Below are 18101 nucleotides of genomic sequence, written 5' to 3'. Positions count from 1 at the left end.
ATCATACACGCACACATGTGCTGGTGCAACTCAAAAGTTTTAAAATTTCTAAAACACCTGTAGAAACCTTGACAAAATACCAAAATGACACAGGTTTCTAACAGTCCCCCACATCCACATGTATTTGAAATTTTAAATGGAGGAGAACTGGACAACATTATACACCATGTTTTTGATGAGATGTGTCTTCCGAGCTTGAACCTTCGCCCAGTGTTGGCAGCTTCAACTCACATAGGTCCAAAGAACATGAGATTGGTGAGAACATCACAAACATTTCATTAAAAATAAAAATCATTGATGTTTTTGTAAATGCATTTTTTTTTACAAAACAAAAATTAGAAGAAAAAGGATACCTAGAATCCTTACAAGCGTACATAGCATTACCAAAATTCACCAGCCACTTCCTCACTGCTCTGCCTGTGGTTACAACAGCTGACACTTTTTATTACAAGAAATACACATGGGCATACAAACATAACAAAATCTACAGAGCAGAGGTTACTTGCAGGTTAAATCATATGACAAAGATGACCAACTTGACATGACTGAGAGCTGGTAAAGGGGCTAATCTACTCCTTGTTCTGAGATGAGCGATCCTTCTTATGCCCACCCAGGATACGAGAAATCTGCAAACCCCTACTGAAGGCCTGATTAAATAGCATTCGGGTTTGGAACTCGGACACAAATGGGAACCAAGCCAAAAAGGCAATTGGGGTAAACAGAAGAAGGCCCATTATGATTTCATAGCCTCGGGCAAGTGCGCGGATGGATCCCCAAAGCCCAGCCCATCGCACGAGACCTCTACAAGCTTGTGCAATCTGAAGCTCAAAGAAGCATATAGTTAATAATGTGAAAAAAGAGTGGAAGTAATGGGCAGAAGAAATACGGGACAGATAAGCAGGGAGTATATCTTCACTGACCAAAAGCAATCCCCATCCAGTTGGCATGAAAGCAAGGATGCAAACAATGATGTCTTGCACCGTCATATGTGGAAGGGCAATCAAAGTGATCAAGATGGAAACAAATGTTACAAAAATAAGAAACTTGATCAGCCGGAAGACTAGCTGAAAGTTTGCACTGAATCTCCGCCTCCCAACAGACACAGTCTGAATGATACCAAAGAAAAGATGATAAGATATCCAAACAAGACAGATACACCAACAAATATCAGCTACCACCACATTCATAATGCTCAAAACAACAATTTCAGTTTTCAAAGAATAGTTGGAAAAAAATCTTCTTATATTTGATGTTAACAATCAAACTAACCAAAGGAAGGATAATCACGTGATTACTGATGGTAATAACCTTCCAGTCAAATAAGCCCATAAATATGTTGACAGTGGGATGACAACCAGAATGCATAATTCATTAATCTAAAATGTGCATATAGAAACTTTCTCAAGATTTGCTGAAAAATATAAATACCTCATGGTAAAGAACCTCTTATGAACTATTTTTTTTACTACTGTAATATCATTTTGAAGCAAAACCTTGTCTATTTATCAGAGTCATAAACAATATTGGATCCCATTGATCTCTGTGTCAGAAAAGAGTCAACAAGTGCAACATAATTTCTCAAGCATCCTTGTAGTTACAATGTTTATTATAGGGAGGAAAAGGTGACTCTAGGCACATGAAACATGTTCAGAGCTATAAGTAACCGACAATGTACTCATACAGTGGCTATCATATACAATGACTCGGATTTTCCTCAATCATCGGAGTATTACCTTGTACTGATATCGTTGTGTGCTTCATGCCTAACCAGTCAAACATCAAAACCATATTAAATAACCAATGTTGAGAGAAGAAAGATGTTGATTGCTGGTGCACAGGTTTCGTATGGTCCTTAAACTAAAAGGGCATCCAACCTTGTTTATAGTTTACTGGTTTACTGATTTCAAATCTTGGTAACAATAGGTTCTCAACATGATAAGATTTTTTAATAGCATCTATCCATTTTGTGGGAAAGACACAATCAAACATGAGAACTGAGACATTGACTATTTAAAAGGGTCTTTATGTGTATACCCCGATTTGTCACCCTTATAAATATCTAAATTTGCGGGTACGCCTTCATGGATTTACTATTTGCATGCACTTGCAAATTTACTATTTACACGTATACCCTTATTTCTTTTTGCATACCTTCCCTTCTGGAGTTAAGGGCATACATGCAACAAAATATAATTTATAAGAGTATACACGTAAAAAGAAATAATTTGTAAGGGTATGAATTAAATAGCAAATTGGTGATGATATACATGCATTTTCAGTTATTTACAAGGGTATACATGCAAAAGCAAATAATTTATAGGATTATACATGCAAATAGCAAATTTGCAAGGATATTCATGCAATTTCAAATATTTATAAGGTAATACATGCAAAAACCCCTATCTAAAATTTTTCAAATTGCAGAAGTTGTCATAGAACCAAATAACATCATATTATATTTACTTTTTTTGTACATTTTCTTTATGTTGGTTTTGTATAAATGTATGTGACATGATCATATTGGGCATAATTGTTTCTGTTATATTTGGGAGCATCAATGTGTGGAACATGAGCTAGATAAGGCTAGCTTAAGCTTAAACTCTAGCTAACTTAAGCTTTGCTTGGTTTTGGGTCACCATCATTTCAACAAAGAGGTGAGACTATGAGGAGATAGAGAAAAGACAAGCCAATAGAGATGACAAGACTGCTGCTGAAACAAATAGAGGGCCAACATGAAGGATGATATCGTGTGGCTGATGTTGCCATGAGAGGCGAAGCATTAAGGTAGAGTAGGCGGTGCTCAATATAAAGGAGGTGACTAGAAATCAGGATTGCATTGATGAAATGGAATTTAACTGACATATAATCCGTGAGATGGGCAAGGTGCAGTTTTTTCTTCCTTCAACCATGCTTGAATGCAATATAGAAAACATATAACAAAATAGATAACAAAAATATAATAGAATATAAAATATGTAAGAATCTAGGTATTTTCCCAAATAAATTTTTGATATTAATATTGTGACATACTGTCACTATACAAAATTCTAATGGTATATGTATATCCATTGATATGGTTAAATCAAGGTTTGCTTTACTGATTAGTATCGTACCGAACCATCCTGATAATGAACCATATGCAGTCTCATACCGTATCGATAGTTGGTATGCCTCACCATCTTATACTGTACCATCTACCAACACTGTAATGGGATGGCATCAATATAGGATATGGTACCGAAAGAGTGAACCTTGGATAAAATAATATATTATTATGAAGTAATAAGATTATGATCAAACTAGTGTATGATAAGAAACAGAGAAGTATTGCTCCTCGTAGATATTTAAATACAATCTAGTGTGGTCATTAGTGGTTGTACTTTTACTTTTAGGTGAGATCATGATCATAAAAAATAAAATAGCAATTAAGAAAAGATTAGTGGAATCTAGTGCATATGGGATATGAGTAGGGTGCAGTATTAATGAAAAGTATTTTGTATTAATTTCACCAAGTATTAAGCAATTATGTTTATTAATAATGTCATTATTTTTTGTATTTTAATGTAGTAGTACTAATGAAACATTCTTCATTTAATATAGTTCATATTTTGATAAAGAACCATAATACATATAAGTGCTACCTATTATCTAAATTAAAGAGCTCTAATAATATTATTATTAATATATATTTAGTAGTGCTAATGGAAAATTCTTTATTTAATATGGTTTATATTTTAATAAGGAATCATATTAAAGAGTCCTATTTATTATCTAAATTAAAGAGCTCTTTTAACAAGTTTATTACTATAGGCATCTATGTGGTGAATGGAGAGTGCTACACAAGCAGAGCCTTCATTACGTTGGGCCTTTATATCTTATTTAATTATTACTAGGCCTTTATTGAAGAGCCTGTATAAACTTAAGCTTATGTTTAATCTGATCCATCACTTATTTGGGGATTTTTTGTCATTTTATACACTCATTAGTGACTAGGCCCCTTTAATAATACGAATAGTACTGCACAATGTGTGAAGACTATGCAGTACACTTCCTTCTCCTACGTCTTCTATCTCTCCTCCCAACTTCTTCTCTCCTCTTTCTTGTACATATTTCTTCCATTTGTTTGCTAATCTCTAGGTACTATTATAATCAAGAATCACATACTAGGCAGTAGCTTACTTATCCATAATTTTTATCATTTTTAATTTTTTTTTTTAATTTATAGCATGTCCAAAAGTGCAAGTTCATTTTTTCCATTTAGAGCATTTAGCTTATTTCTTTTGGTGCATCAAACCTTCTCTCGTTCTTTTCTTAATTTAACAATATTTTTCACAATATATTTTTTTATTAATTAAAAGTAGATAACTAATTTGAAATTTGTAACTATTACAAGCAAGTCATATCGGTACCGTACCACTTCGATATGGTACAATTGGTATGGTATGATATGCATCCTGTGCTAACGTAGCTTCCAAGTTATTTTTCTCAATTTTTATCTCAATACACCTCGATTTAGGATGGTATGGATCGGTATGCACCTCGGTATGGATTTTGTACCAACTTGAAGTGGGGTTTCGTACTAGTTTTCTTTCAGTACGTTATGGTATGCCCCATACCGGGTGGTATGGGATGGTATGGCAAACTATGATTCCAAGTCTTGGCTCAGATGAAATCTGAGCATGCATAATACTTGTTATAGATCAAAGTTTCATAGCCCGAGCATATCACTAGTACAAAAATGGAAAAATGGTTTTAGATGGGATGATCTAGTGTAAAAACCTTTGTACAGCTCATTCTTCTTTCTCCCATTCATGCCCTCAAATGGTGGAAAAAAGAGAGAACCACCCTTTAATCCACCTCAAATGGTGTAGACAGGCATATCATTGGGTTTCAGAGTGATCCCCTAGGGTTGCTTCAAGGTGATCCAACATCAATCCACCATGGAACTACACAGTCTATCACTAAATGACTTGATCCTACCCCAAATCACTCGATTTTTCCTTAGTTTAGGTGGTTTGGACAGTTTGCATTCATACCGAGCCTGTCTATATTGAATCGAACCTCCTTGTATCAACAAGTACAGCTCATCCTTCTTTCTCTCATTCCTGCCTTCAAATGGTGGAAAAAAGTGAACCACCCTTCAATCCACCCCTTAAGTAGTACATGGACATATCATTGGGTTTGAGAGTGATCCCCTAGGTTGGTTCAGGATGATCCAACCTCAATCCACCCTCGAACCACACGATCTGACCCAAAATGACCTGATCCTACCCCAAATCACTCGATTTTTCCTTATTTTAGGCAGTTCGAACAGTTTTCATTCATATCAAGCCTGTCTATATTGAATCGAGTCTCCTTCTATCATGAGGCCTTGGTACGGTATAGACCAAGGTATGAACCAAATTGCTCATTATTTCAAACCTTGTTTACAAGATGTATAATGGAGATGAAATTCAAAACATGTAATTACTTACCTTCATGACAAGCAATACTATTAAGATCACAAGCCATGAAATTCCATAAACCTGCAAAAAAGGAAATGGAATAACGAAAATGAGATTTTCCTTTACCCGTCTCTTAGATGTTTGCAATGCTATTTGCACAAAATAACTACAGAAATAAAAACAATACCAGAACACTTTTGGTCTTTTTCGTTATATTTAAGTGATAGACAAGCCCATATTGATAGATGAAGAAGCGTAATGCCAGCACTATCTCGACAAATATCCCACGCTTTCCTGAATACTTGAGATGTTCTTGCTCCTTGTCCCACCATGACTCCCAGCTTCTCTCAGGGGATACACCAATCCCCCCATGATTGCTGATCCACTTGTTCCAATCAGTCCAGTCGTCCACAATTTTTTGCCACTCAAATCCCGAAGGATTAAATAGGAAAGGAGAAAAAAGCCATGTGCCCACCATAAACCACATGGAAATTGTGATAAAGATGTATGCAGCAGCAGATCTATATGACTGTCCAAAGATTTGGTAAACAACAAGCAATATCATCATCTCAATACCCTTGACAAAATGACTTCGAGAATACAGCCTGTAATTCTCTGCAAATTTGGCATGGAAGACCACAAACCCACGACCTGTACCCCTATATTCTGCACCTCCATGGAGCAAAGTCCTTCCATAATAGTGAGTCTTAGTTCCAAGAGAAAATGTAAAGAAAACAGAAGCCAATTGTAACTGCATCAATATAAATTCACTCAATGCGGTGCGAAATCCTTTTTCCAGGCCAATTTCCATCATCATTGGGAGAGCCATTAGAAATCCAAGCTGTACAAAAGATTGGGAGGCAAGAGCAACCTGAAGGGGCTCGTTATGAATAAACCTTCTACCAGCTGCCAGGCCTTCTTCAAGTCCACTAAGAACAAGATAGAGGCGTCCATAAAGGAACACATAAACTGTAAGGACTGTCACCTGTGAGTAAATGACAGATTCAACCAAAAAAATTGATTACATGGTGAAACACAAACTGAAGAATTTCAGTGCAATCAGTATTGCTCATACCAAGGTACTGAAGTAGAATCCAATAGTGGTGAAATAACATGATAGCATCCTAAAAAAATCAAAACGGTGACCAAGCCTGTATATGTCACGACTCAACGTCTGCTCCCCATTTCCATTTGCTATCTTTGCCTCAAACAGTGAGATCTGATTAAGACCTACATCTCTCCCTTTACCAACTTGCATGTATTCATGATGAGTAATATTGCCTTCACGAAGTGTGGAGTTGAAGCCTGCCATATGGAAGCCAAAGAGAAAGCAATGTATGGTTACATGATTAGATTCCCAAGGCATTTTTCAGTTATGCAAAGAATGTTCATGAGTTAGAACTTTACCTGCAAAAATGTCTTCGCTCAAATTAATAATCTTGGATGCCTTGCTTACACCACCCCTTGTGAGGTGGAAAATTCTATCAAAAATATCTGGATGACCATAGTGAAAACGAACCCTGGCAAGAAGAAAACAAGAAACTACTGAATGCCTGGCATGCATTCAACCTAAAGCACATGCTAGCAATTACTGAAATATCTCAAAGATTTAAATCAAAAAGGGATGGCAAATTGCGAGTCATATGACAAATTCAGAAATCCATGCATTAAGTGCTACAGTCCTTACTGTAGATATGATGCTAATGTGATATGCAGCATTTCATCATAACATCTCCATTTAGAACTTCTTTAGGACTAGCTATGACTTCAGGATTTTGCAACAAATATTCATTCAGCGTGGATAAGTGGCAATGAGTCAAGGGGTGCATGGAGACTCGTTAAACAAAAGGAAAATTTGATACTATTGAAAATAAATGCCTTTATGGGTCAATAATTGGGTCATGATATACGAGTTGTCAATTGTGAATGGTCAGCTATTGTCGAACCAACCCGAATCGGCGCCAAATCAGAATAGTTTAGCAGGTCGGGTCAGTTCGGGTATAAATCCCCCCTCCACGTTTGAAGGTTTGAGAGCTTGAAGGCTCTCTCATTCGCTTTGCCACTAGATGCTATCTCTTCGATACCTTTCACCTCTCTCTCTGATGGTGACCACTCTCCTATGAATCACCCTCTCCCCAAACTCTAACCGTAGTGCTAACCCCAATATCCACCTCAGTTCCACTAAAGCCCTTTGACAACTCCCCTTTCTTCCTGCCGCCCTTCGCCGCTTCCATCGCTGCTCTTGAATAGAATCGTTGCACATTCTCGATGCAAATGCCACCAATATTGGCATCTTGTCCATGGTGCCCTAGTAAGAAGTAGCAAAGAGCTCATCAGTGCTTCTCAATAGCGCGATTATCAGCGAAGATTAGGAGATTGCCATCAATGAAAGGCTCTTCATCGCCATCAATGAAAGGCTCTTCATCTTCACCTTCTTCCTTGTGGCCCACCTACCTTCACCAGTAAGCCTCCCCCCTCTCTCCATACCATGATTATCAGCGAAGATTAGGAGATTGCCATCAATGAAAGGCTCTTCATCTTCACCTTCCTCCTTGTGGCCCACCTACCTTCACCAGTAAGCCTCCCCCTTCTCTCCCTCCTTCCCTCCCTCTCACTCTCCTCCTTATCCCCCTCCCTTTTCCTGTAATACATAATGAAACGGCACAGTACGAATCCATATCATATCGAACCAAGGTCTGCTGTATCGGTACCAGACCCCATGCCAATAAAATCCTATTATATTGGTTATTGGTGAAGAGTAGGAGACCATCACCATCGGAAGGCTCTCTATCTTCACCTTCCTTCTTGTGGCCCACCTACCTTCGCTAGTAAGCCTCCCCCTCTCTCTCCCTTCCTCCCTCCTTATCCCCCTCTGAAACGGCACAAACGAATCCATAGTCCATAGTACTCCATACCATATTGAACAAGGTTCGCCGTCTCAATAGTGGACCCCATACTAGTAAAATCCTATTATAGTGTTAGTACATGGTACGGTAGTATCAGTATGGAACAGTACGGCATAATGGTATGGTGCCGGTATGGTACGATATTCTCCATACCGGATGGTATGAGTGGTACAGCAAACCATGTACTAAATAGTATCATCAGGTATGAGCCTCGGTACTAGTTTGGCAAATCTAGATCAATACATGTGAGTAGCACAAGTTACAGAAAATTTGGAATAATTCAATGCATAAAATACTACAGCTTTAGTAATTGCAATTGTACTCATACTTTTATTATAGGTCATTAAATAAGAAAGTCATAGGAATGAAGAAGAAACTCTGCATCTCCAAAAGATTAACATCATTTACATCAATTATTGATGTTTTGCAGTATGGGAATGAAATTTGTGGCTGAATATCATTGATGCACACCAAAGGTAGAGAGAACACACACAAAGATAGAGATCACTTCTAAAATGTTTTAATTCAAATTCTTGTTTGGCCAAACCAAGGATTCCTATTCTAGTTAAATTTATGAGGAATATGATTTTGCACTAAAATACATCTAGTAGAAAGTCAGTTTCTATACCCTCAACTAGGTTTAGCTAACTACATATGATAAAAAATGTGAATTCTAAAGTCTAAACAATGGTGAATCCCAAGTATAGTTTTCCCCTTTATGAAGAAATAAAATCGAGGATAGCCAACGGACCCGAACCAGACAGTTTGGCCCGTACTGAACCATACCAAAATCGGGCTAGGATGATTTAGCCACTCGATTATATATTCCTAGTTCTTTTGATAATTCACATCTTCGCTCCCCCCTCATTTGATTTGGTCAGCTTTCTTCCAAGTTTCAATGGTTTGCATCTTCACTGCCCCTTCCCCTTTAAGAGCTGCTCACCAGTAAGCTACCAAGCGATCACACCCTCCCTCTTCGACTTGGCATCATGGTAAGCCCCCCACCCCTCTCTCGCTCTACTAGGTAGGGTTTCATTGTCCTTTCCCGGATCCACCCCTCTCCGGCCACTACAACATAGGACAAAGGCCTCATCCCCCGATCCCTCCTCTATCTCTCACTCCACTAGGGTTATGCATAGGGTTTCATTGTCTGGTCTTGAATTCCACCCTCTTCGGCCACTACAATATAGGATGAAGGCCTCATCAGGTGAGTCCTCCCTCTCCATTCTCTCTCCCTCCCTTCCTCCTTCCTCTCCGACCCTCTCCCACTCCCTCCCCATCATTTTGGCATGCGATGTTCAGTATGATAAGGACTGATACCATATCGTACCCGTCACTAGCTAGCATACCTGCTATGCAATACTCCAGTAAAACAAAGATATCGATGTAAGATCCATTCAACTTTGTTTTTTGACAAATATCTAACAAAATGATAATAAACCAAGTTATCAGCATGCTCATGGATGAGTATTATACAATTAGAAATCAGAATGTCATAATAGACACAAAGGGCCTAGAATTGCAAGTTCCCAGCTAAGTCACATGTAAATCTTCATAACTATTAGAAAGAAATATTTAATATGTTGTAAAAGTCGTTATAGAAGTTTCATGATGGCATTCTAGATATTCATACCATGAAACAGGGTATTTTATGTCCACATTTATAGAAAATCTCATAAAGAGAGGTATAGGAATAAATACTCACAATTAACTCAAATACAACGAGTCACCACACAATGGGCGTAGATAGACATTATGCACAAACTATACATATGCAATTGACATATATAGAGAAACAACAAAATGACATGTTTGGCACACAAAATACATAGATGCAATATACTACTTTTGGTAGGAATCGCAAATAGATAAGTTATTCTCGAGCTAGCTAGTGTTTGTCTTAGAATTCAGCTCAAACTTGGCTTGCTCGGTGATTGAACAAGTGAAGCTTGAGTTGGGCTTAGCTTTTGCACATTTTTGGCTTATAATCTGGCTCAAATATTATATTTATATATTTATATTTATTATAATACATATAAACATATAATACTGGTGATTTTAAGTGATATGTAACTAGACTTCGGATTAAAATCCAACATTTCTAATGGGTGAATATGATGAGGAAGCCCTAATTGCTTCCTCCTCTCTCACACAGTCCCACACCCAACTTAGCCCCACTACCATCACCTCTAACTCCCTCTCCCACCAATATTTCTCCATTTCATCCTATTCAACAAAAAAAAAAGGGTAGTATTCTCCTTTGGCACATCTACAAACCTTTCTTCTCTATCTCACCGCCTACCACCACTTCTCCATGATGTTCACCCACCAGTCATCATTGGCCACCCAATATAAACTTCTTTCTTCCTTTCCTCCACCACATAGTGGAGGTCAAGGTTGATGGTGGTGGTAAGGGCCAATTCAATGGTGGAAGCAAGGTCAATAGCGATCGTGATTGTGAGGCCAAGATCAATGGCCAAGATCAATGGCCATGGTGAGGGCAAGGTAAGAATTGGTTTAATTTTCAAAGAAGAAGAGATTCACATTCATGTCTTGGAGGATGGATCTCATATTTGGATGGATTACTCAAACACTGCAAGGGAGTTTGAGATTTTCAGAGTCTGCAGAGCACGTTGCTTTGGTACCATTTTGGCCTTGTGTGTTATTTGATGATGGTTATTTAGCCTAGAGGTGTAGCCAAGCCGAGCCAAGTTGAGTAGCTAAAGGCTTGAGCTTGATTCGATTCAAAATACTCGGACTCGAAACTGGACTCTAGATCGATCGAACTTTAATATCTAAGCTCAAACTCAACTCGATCAAAAAAAAAAAAATACACAAAATTAACTGGACTTGGCTCAAATATCAACCAAACCATACTCGAACTCGAGTTCGAGCCTTAGTCATAATTAAAAAATATGGTTAGAAGTTAGGAGTCAAGTTGAATTAAAATAATAATATATTTTAAAATATTGAGTTCATAATATATTATAAATAGAATATAATATTATATATATATACTTGACTAGGCTCGCAAGCTTTCAAGTTGAGAATTTTGCTAATGGAGCTCGACTCGAAAAACTGTTCGAGCTGCTTGAGCTCGACTCGAGCTTAGTAATAGTTGAGTCCAGTCGAGCTTGAGCAGCTTACGGACTACTCGGCTCATTTGCTTGCTTAATTTAGCCTTTCTCTAAGTACACATATGTATGTATGTATGTATGTATATATGTATGTATGTATGTGTATGTATATATGTGTGTGTGTGTGTGTGTGTGTGTGTGTAGTCATGTATGTATGTATGTTTTCATGTATATATATTCATCTATGTAAAAGGAGATATAAATATTGAAAGAAAAGGTGAGAGTCATGAGACCTTTAAAAACAAAAAATTTAGAAGAAAAGGAAGAAGATCTGGAAAGGATCTTGGAGTCAAAAGGAAAAACCTTGCTGATCAAAGAAGAACCTTTAGAATTCATAAGCTCTATAGAAAGATTTACAAAACAAAAATTGTATTTGTGAAATTCAATATAAAATTAAGGATATAATACAAAACCTTGATAGATTTGAGAGCCGATGTGAACTATATAAGAGAAGGATTAATTCCTTCTAATACTTTGAGAAACCTACTCACAAAGTTCACACAGCCAATGGAGGAGAACTAAAACTATAAAATTCTAAAAATCCTTGTCTGTATAGGAAACACTTGTAATAAGACATCACCTTTAATAGTTAAAAAACTAAGGCAAGGAGTTGATCTTAGAAAACCCTTTATATCTTTAATAAAACATTACCATTACTGGAAAGGACATCACAACCCAAATTGTTATCTACTGCAGCATATACGATACCATAACTTTTAGAAGTAATATATACCTCTTATCAAGAAAAAAGAAGTAATACATAACTACATATAAATATACACACATATATATTTATACATATACATATATGTGTATATACACGTGTGTGTGTGTGCGTGCGCGCGCGCGCATTTGTATTCCTAGACTTTTCTTGTGCTGGGTTGGAGTGCTCATTGATGCTGGCTCATTTTAGACTATTTGTTTTGGCCTAAAATGGCAAGCTAGTTTCCTATTCTACTCTTGTATTGTAATATACCCTAGCCCAATGGACCCAAAATTGACCTAGGCCTGGTCCATTTGACTGGCCCAACCACCAGATATTGGGCCCAAAATGTTCCTGCATGAAGTTTAAAGCGTGACAAAAAAATTTATGAAGAAGACTCCCATCGGGAGTCTCCTTTCGAAATCACCGGAGTTCGATGCCAGGGAGGACTACTTCTCCTTCATCCTATTTAAAGGGGATCAAACCCCCCTTCGAATGCAAGCAGCGATCAGCCACCAGCCATCATCGGAAGGGATTCATCTTCCCTTCTAGAAATATTCCACCAAGTTTGCTGGAAATCAGGAGAAAAAGAGGTAAGATGACGAGAACTTTGATTAATCCTCTCCTCCCTCTTCCTAAGACCTTAGATTTTTGATTTCAACGGGCAATCATTGGAAAATTTTTGAGCAAAATAAACCCTGTTTTTCCACAGTCTTCTCTTTGATTTCCAATGCTGTTTATCGCTGCCAATCCCCGGGAAGGGAAGCATCAGCTGCACCACTAAGACCCGATCACTGCCGTTCCCAACCACATTGGCCATGAATGCCATTCCAGGGAAAGAACAGGGAACATGAATCCCCTATTTCGCTAAGAAAAGAAGAGGAAAGAGAAGAAAAGAGAAAAAAAATAAAAAGATAAAAATAAAAGTACAATTTTCTCTCTCTTCCCCTTTTTCCTCTCTTTCCTCACTTTCTCTCTATTTTCTCTCTCTAGATTCTCTCTCTTCACATGATTTCTCTCTCCAAATTGTTTCTCTCTTAACGTTTTTTTGGATCTTCGAGAAGACTGAATGGGTTTGATAGATCCTGAATCATGATCATCAAATAGTGTGCCAGTACCCACTTTAGCTAGAGTGGATATCACTAGATTTGATCATCCATGATTTTTATTGAATCATATATACATTAAGTCAATCATGATTTGATTAAATCACCTTGATCAAACCAATCGAGATACTGGACAATGGCACCTTATCAGTCCTGTTCCATCTTGTTAATTCTTCTCTTCTTTAACATTCACTCGATTTATGAACCCAATGAACCAGCCCTGTTGCTTTGAATCCAAGTTGATCCGATAGAGAGACTTGAAACCACCTTATTAGTCAGGTAATAAGTCCGCACCATCGGAGTCTTTGTTGAGCATCACAAAATCTGATCTTTATTGAATATTATATCTTAAGTGATCTTCATTAGATGAAGCTATTTGATCAAATCGATCTCCGATCAACGAACGATATACTGACCTCCACTTTGGTTTTTGTCAAGTACTACTAGATCTGATCATCATCTATCTCTATTGAACTATCTATATCTTAGTTTTAATCATGATCAGATAAAATATCTTGATTGGACCGATCGGAACATCAGGTGCTACTGCTTTGTCAGTCTTGTGAAAGTGTTAAACTTAAAATTTTTATACTTAAATATTCATAGTTAAATTTTTGTAAAAGAATATTTTGAATAATAGGTTCTGAAGGATCCTCTCAAGATTGATTAAATATGTTCATTCATTATTCTACAAAGATAAGTAATGAATCATTTTTTGAGATATTAAATTAAATAATTTATTTTGAAAGTAAATAATTAGTCTCTAATTTATGTGTGATTTATGAAATTATATTTGAATGGAGAGTGTGTCACGCCCCCGACCCGAGATTGTGAATCGAGGGTCATGGCAACCGCCGCATACTCATAGAAAACTCTTCCCATAAGCATGCAAGGCATCTTATCATACTATCCTAAAACAACAGCGGAATAATTAGTCAATAATTTAAATCCAAAATATAACGATCTAAATTTTTTCTTTAATATCTTAATAAATTCAACAATGATTCATAGGTCTTACACCAAATTCAATAAGACTTTCAACCTAAATAAAAGTATAATGATTCTGCTTCTGATCACTCTTCCATTCATATCTTGTATCATCTTAATTCCTCAACATCTGTAAAAACAGTAAAATAAGAGGTAATGAGCTAGACAGCCCAGTAAGCAACGATCACTTCTCAACAGATTTCATCAGGCATATAAGTAAATAATCATTTATAGAAAATAAGCATATAGAGTTCATCAATTCGAAATCAATTTCAATTATGCAATATAATTCATGCCAAATTCATTTCTTTTTCGAAATTTCAAGTTTCTTTCGAGATTTCAATTTCTTTTGTTCTTCAATTTCTTTTCGTCAACCATGAGCTATGACCACATTATCCCTGTGGCAGGGTCATAATACTGCGTATCTGCTTGCGGTGGGCTGCGAATCATCTGGCAGCCAAGTCCTTTGGAACCGCTGGTCTAACTGGCGGTTTTGTCGCTGGTCTATCTGGCGACATGTCGCTGGTCTTACTGGCGACATAAATCCTCAGGACAGTCAATTGCCAACGTATATGCCCCCGTTGGCGGGGTCCTCAACATAGTCAGGTTGTCAATTCTTATTGTTTCTTATATCATAATTCTTCATAAATCATATTTCATATTCTAATTTCGATAATAAAACATATAATCATGTAGTATCGAAATCAATCAATATAATGCATCATGAAATCAATATATTCAATCATGCTTCATCATAACATTTCAAATAAGATATTTTCATAACAAAAATACCATTCATCCAATTTCATGCATCGTTTCACAAATCATATCAGAAGAATACACTATAATTTGCCGATGAATCTAGAAAAGGTGAAACATTACTTACCTTGAACGCATTCCAATAAATCCATAAAATTCTATAAATTTTCTTCCAAAAATTCTGTTCGTAGATCATATCGCGATATCCCATGATCAAACATCCACAATCCTATACAGAATCAATTTGAATAATTAGAAAGAATACGAATTCTATATTTCAACGGTTTAGATTGGGTCCGATCATCTAATTTCATCTAATCAAAATCTAATTAGGACCTAAACGATCCAAAGTTTGACTATCAGATCAAATCGGATTCGAAGTGATAGGACCAAGGTTTCTTCATCGATTTCATAAAATCAAGTGGAGAGAGAAAATCAGAGGAGAGAGAATTCATGAGGTACAATTCGAATTGATCAGGTGACACAATCCAACATTACGATGGGTCCAATATCTCGATTGGTGAAATCAATGTGATCAAATCAAGTCATGGCTAGATCGGAAATCATGGATGATCAAATCTAAAGATTCATGGTCTGATTAGAGTGGGTGCCAGTACGTTGTCTGACAATCATGGATCAAGGTTCTTCATTAGAATCAGATCAGACTTATTAAAAGAAATTTCTTCATTCACTAACCTTTTTTAGAGAGAGAATCAATCAAGAGAGAGAATATTTTAGAGAGAGAAAATTCTAGAGAGAAAATCCATCTTGAATTCTTCAGACAATATGATTCAACAAATTCTGATTGATCATATCAAATCATGTTAAAATTATCATGTGGATAATTAAATAAGATCATGAGAAATAAAATCTAAAAATACTTGATCTGATCAAAGTGGATGTCGGTGTACCGTCCGACGATCACGGATCAAAAATCCATCACGAGGATCATTTAAATTCATCATCATTCTTCTCAAATTCTAGAAATCTTAGGAGAGATAATCTAGAGAGAGAATTCTAGAGAGAGAAAGTAGAGAGAGAAAATCCAATTCTAGAGAGAGAAAAATACTAATTCAAGCTGAAGAGAGAGAGGGAAGAGAGAGAAACTCTCTTTCTCATATTTTATTATTTATCTCATTATTTATTAATTAATTTTATTTTTCTCTTTCTTCTTTTCTTTCTTTCTCTCTCTTTTTTTTTTTCTTTTTCTTCATGGAAGAGAGAGAAGAGAAAATCCTATTTATTATTATTATATTATTATTATTTTATTTTTCTTCTTTCTTTTTTTTTTCTTTTTTCTTTTTCCTTTTCTTTTTTTTTCTTTTCTTTTTCTTCTTTTTCTTTTCTTTTTTTTCTTTTTTTTTTTTTTTTTTTTTTTTTTTTTTTTTTCCTTCTTCTTCTTCTTCTTTTCTTCCCGGGCTTTCATTGGGCCGAAACAGGGGACCTAGAGGTCCCCGTGCCTTGATCGGCCGATCACGGCCATCTTATGGCCGGAGGTGGCCGGCGGCAACGGCCGACTCTCCCGGGTTCGGAGAGACCAGGGCCGGCGGTCGGCGTGACCGTCGGCGCCGGAAAATCAGAGGAAAGAGGTGGCTTACAGGGGGGTTCTTTCTCCAACTAAATCCGGCGACACCCGTCGCCGGCCATCGTGCACACAGGCACGGGAAAGAAGGGAGAGAAGAGAGGGAGAGGAGGGAGACCTTACCACAACCTCCGGTGACCACCACCGGCGAGAAATCGCGGCGAACACGGGTCGAGGAGTCACGGCTTCAAACGGGAAAATCGGAGAAAAATCTCCGGCAATCGACGACGACGGAAGGGTCTACCCATAGAGGAGAGGGGAAGGGTTCTTATAGAGCTCGTCCTAGGGTCTTTCAATGGCCCTAGGACTTCGATTCTTGATCGGAGAAGAGGAAGACTCCGATCGGGAGTCTTCCTGCTCTGTTTTCTTTTTTTTTTGTTTAATGGGCTTTAGTGGGCTTGGTTTGGGCTATAACATTCTTCACTCCTAAAAAGAAATTTCGTCCTCGAAATTTTTCATACCTGTAGTCTCGAAGAGCTGGGGATATTTTTGCTTGAGTCTTCATAGTTTCTTACTTGAATCTCATCATCAAATATTTCAAAATTCTAATTCTTAATACAAATTCATTCTTAAATCATTTCATAAGGAAAAAGTCAATACATTAATATCAATCTGATACGGAACTATTCATTTTCTTATTCATCAAGATCAACATCTCAAAGATTTTCAATATTTCAAGATTTCAAAATTATGATCTCATTTCCTGTAAAAATTAATATTCAATATCTCATGACTCAAATTAAAATCAATTCTATCTCTTGTGAATAGAAAAAGATCAATGTCTCTATTCTTGCATAAGAACTTCATTCATCATTAAGTCATTTCATAAAGATCAATATCACCATTGTTGATTGAAATCAATATCACTATTTTCTAGTCATTGAAGTTCTCTTACTCAAACCCTCAAACTCTTAAATATTCTAATTCTTGAAGCAAATTTTATCATTAAGTCATTCCATAATAAAAATCAATAACTCAAAAATTGATCTAAATCAAAACTATATTTTTCTTATAATCAAAATCAATGTCTCTATTCTAAGTAAGTATATCAATTTTCTTTATCTAAACATTAACAACTCTTAATTAATCGATTCATTATCAAATTATGAATAACTCCATTCTATCTTTTGTAGAACAATCGTCAATATCAATAGATAACCTCAATCTTTTTCATTCAGTCTGAGAAATAATAATAATCAAAAGAGTTCTAACTTCAAATTTCATTATACCCTGGAGATAATTATTTGAGTATACTAATCTAAGATCAAAATCATCATTCGATAAACAATCTCAAATTCTTCTTAATAAATAAAGAATTATAAAATTTATTTCTAGAATAGAGAAAATTTATCTCTAAATATTTTAAATCTAAAATCAAAAATCAAAGGTCCACTCATCCTAGAATTAGGATGCTAATTATTTTTGTAGCATAGTAGGTGGAAGCACTACTTTTAAAAATCACATTAGGATATCTAAA

The 18101-nt window shown here is 36.4% G+C and overlaps 1 protein-coding gene across 1 annotated transcript in view; it reads right to left on the bottom strand.

The window, feature by feature from the left end:
• Window positions 1-242: 242 nt before the first annotated feature.
• Window positions 243-18101, bottom strand: part of LOC140850995 (callose synthase 3-like) — a 40720-nt gene continuing 22861 nt past the window's right edge. Inside the window, exons 6-11 of the mRNA XM_073256155.1 lie at window positions 6852-6964; window positions 6520-6749; window positions 5632-6429; window positions 5475-5525; window positions 921-1106; window positions 243-818 (exon numbers count right to left, since the gene is read on the bottom strand). Coding sequence (XP_073112256.1) covers window positions 570-818; window positions 921-1106; window positions 5475-5525; window positions 5632-6429; window positions 6520-6749; window positions 6852-6964 — 1627 coding nt within the window. The 3' untranslated portion in view covers window positions 243-569. The remainder of the gene's footprint in view (window positions 819-920; window positions 1107-5474; window positions 5526-5631; window positions 6430-6519; window positions 6750-6851; window positions 6965-18101) is intronic.

The sequence above is a fragment of the Elaeis guineensis genome, chromosome 4, assembly GCF_000442705.2.
Source record: "Elaeis guineensis isolate ETL-2024a chromosome 4, EG11, whole genome shotgun sequence".
NCBI classification, from domain to species: domain Eukaryota; kingdom Viridiplantae; phylum Streptophyta; class Magnoliopsida; order Arecales; family Arecaceae; genus Elaeis; species Elaeis guineensis.
The sequence above is the reverse complement of the archived record's forward strand: the minus strand, read 5'-3'. Positions and strand labels throughout refer to the sequence as shown.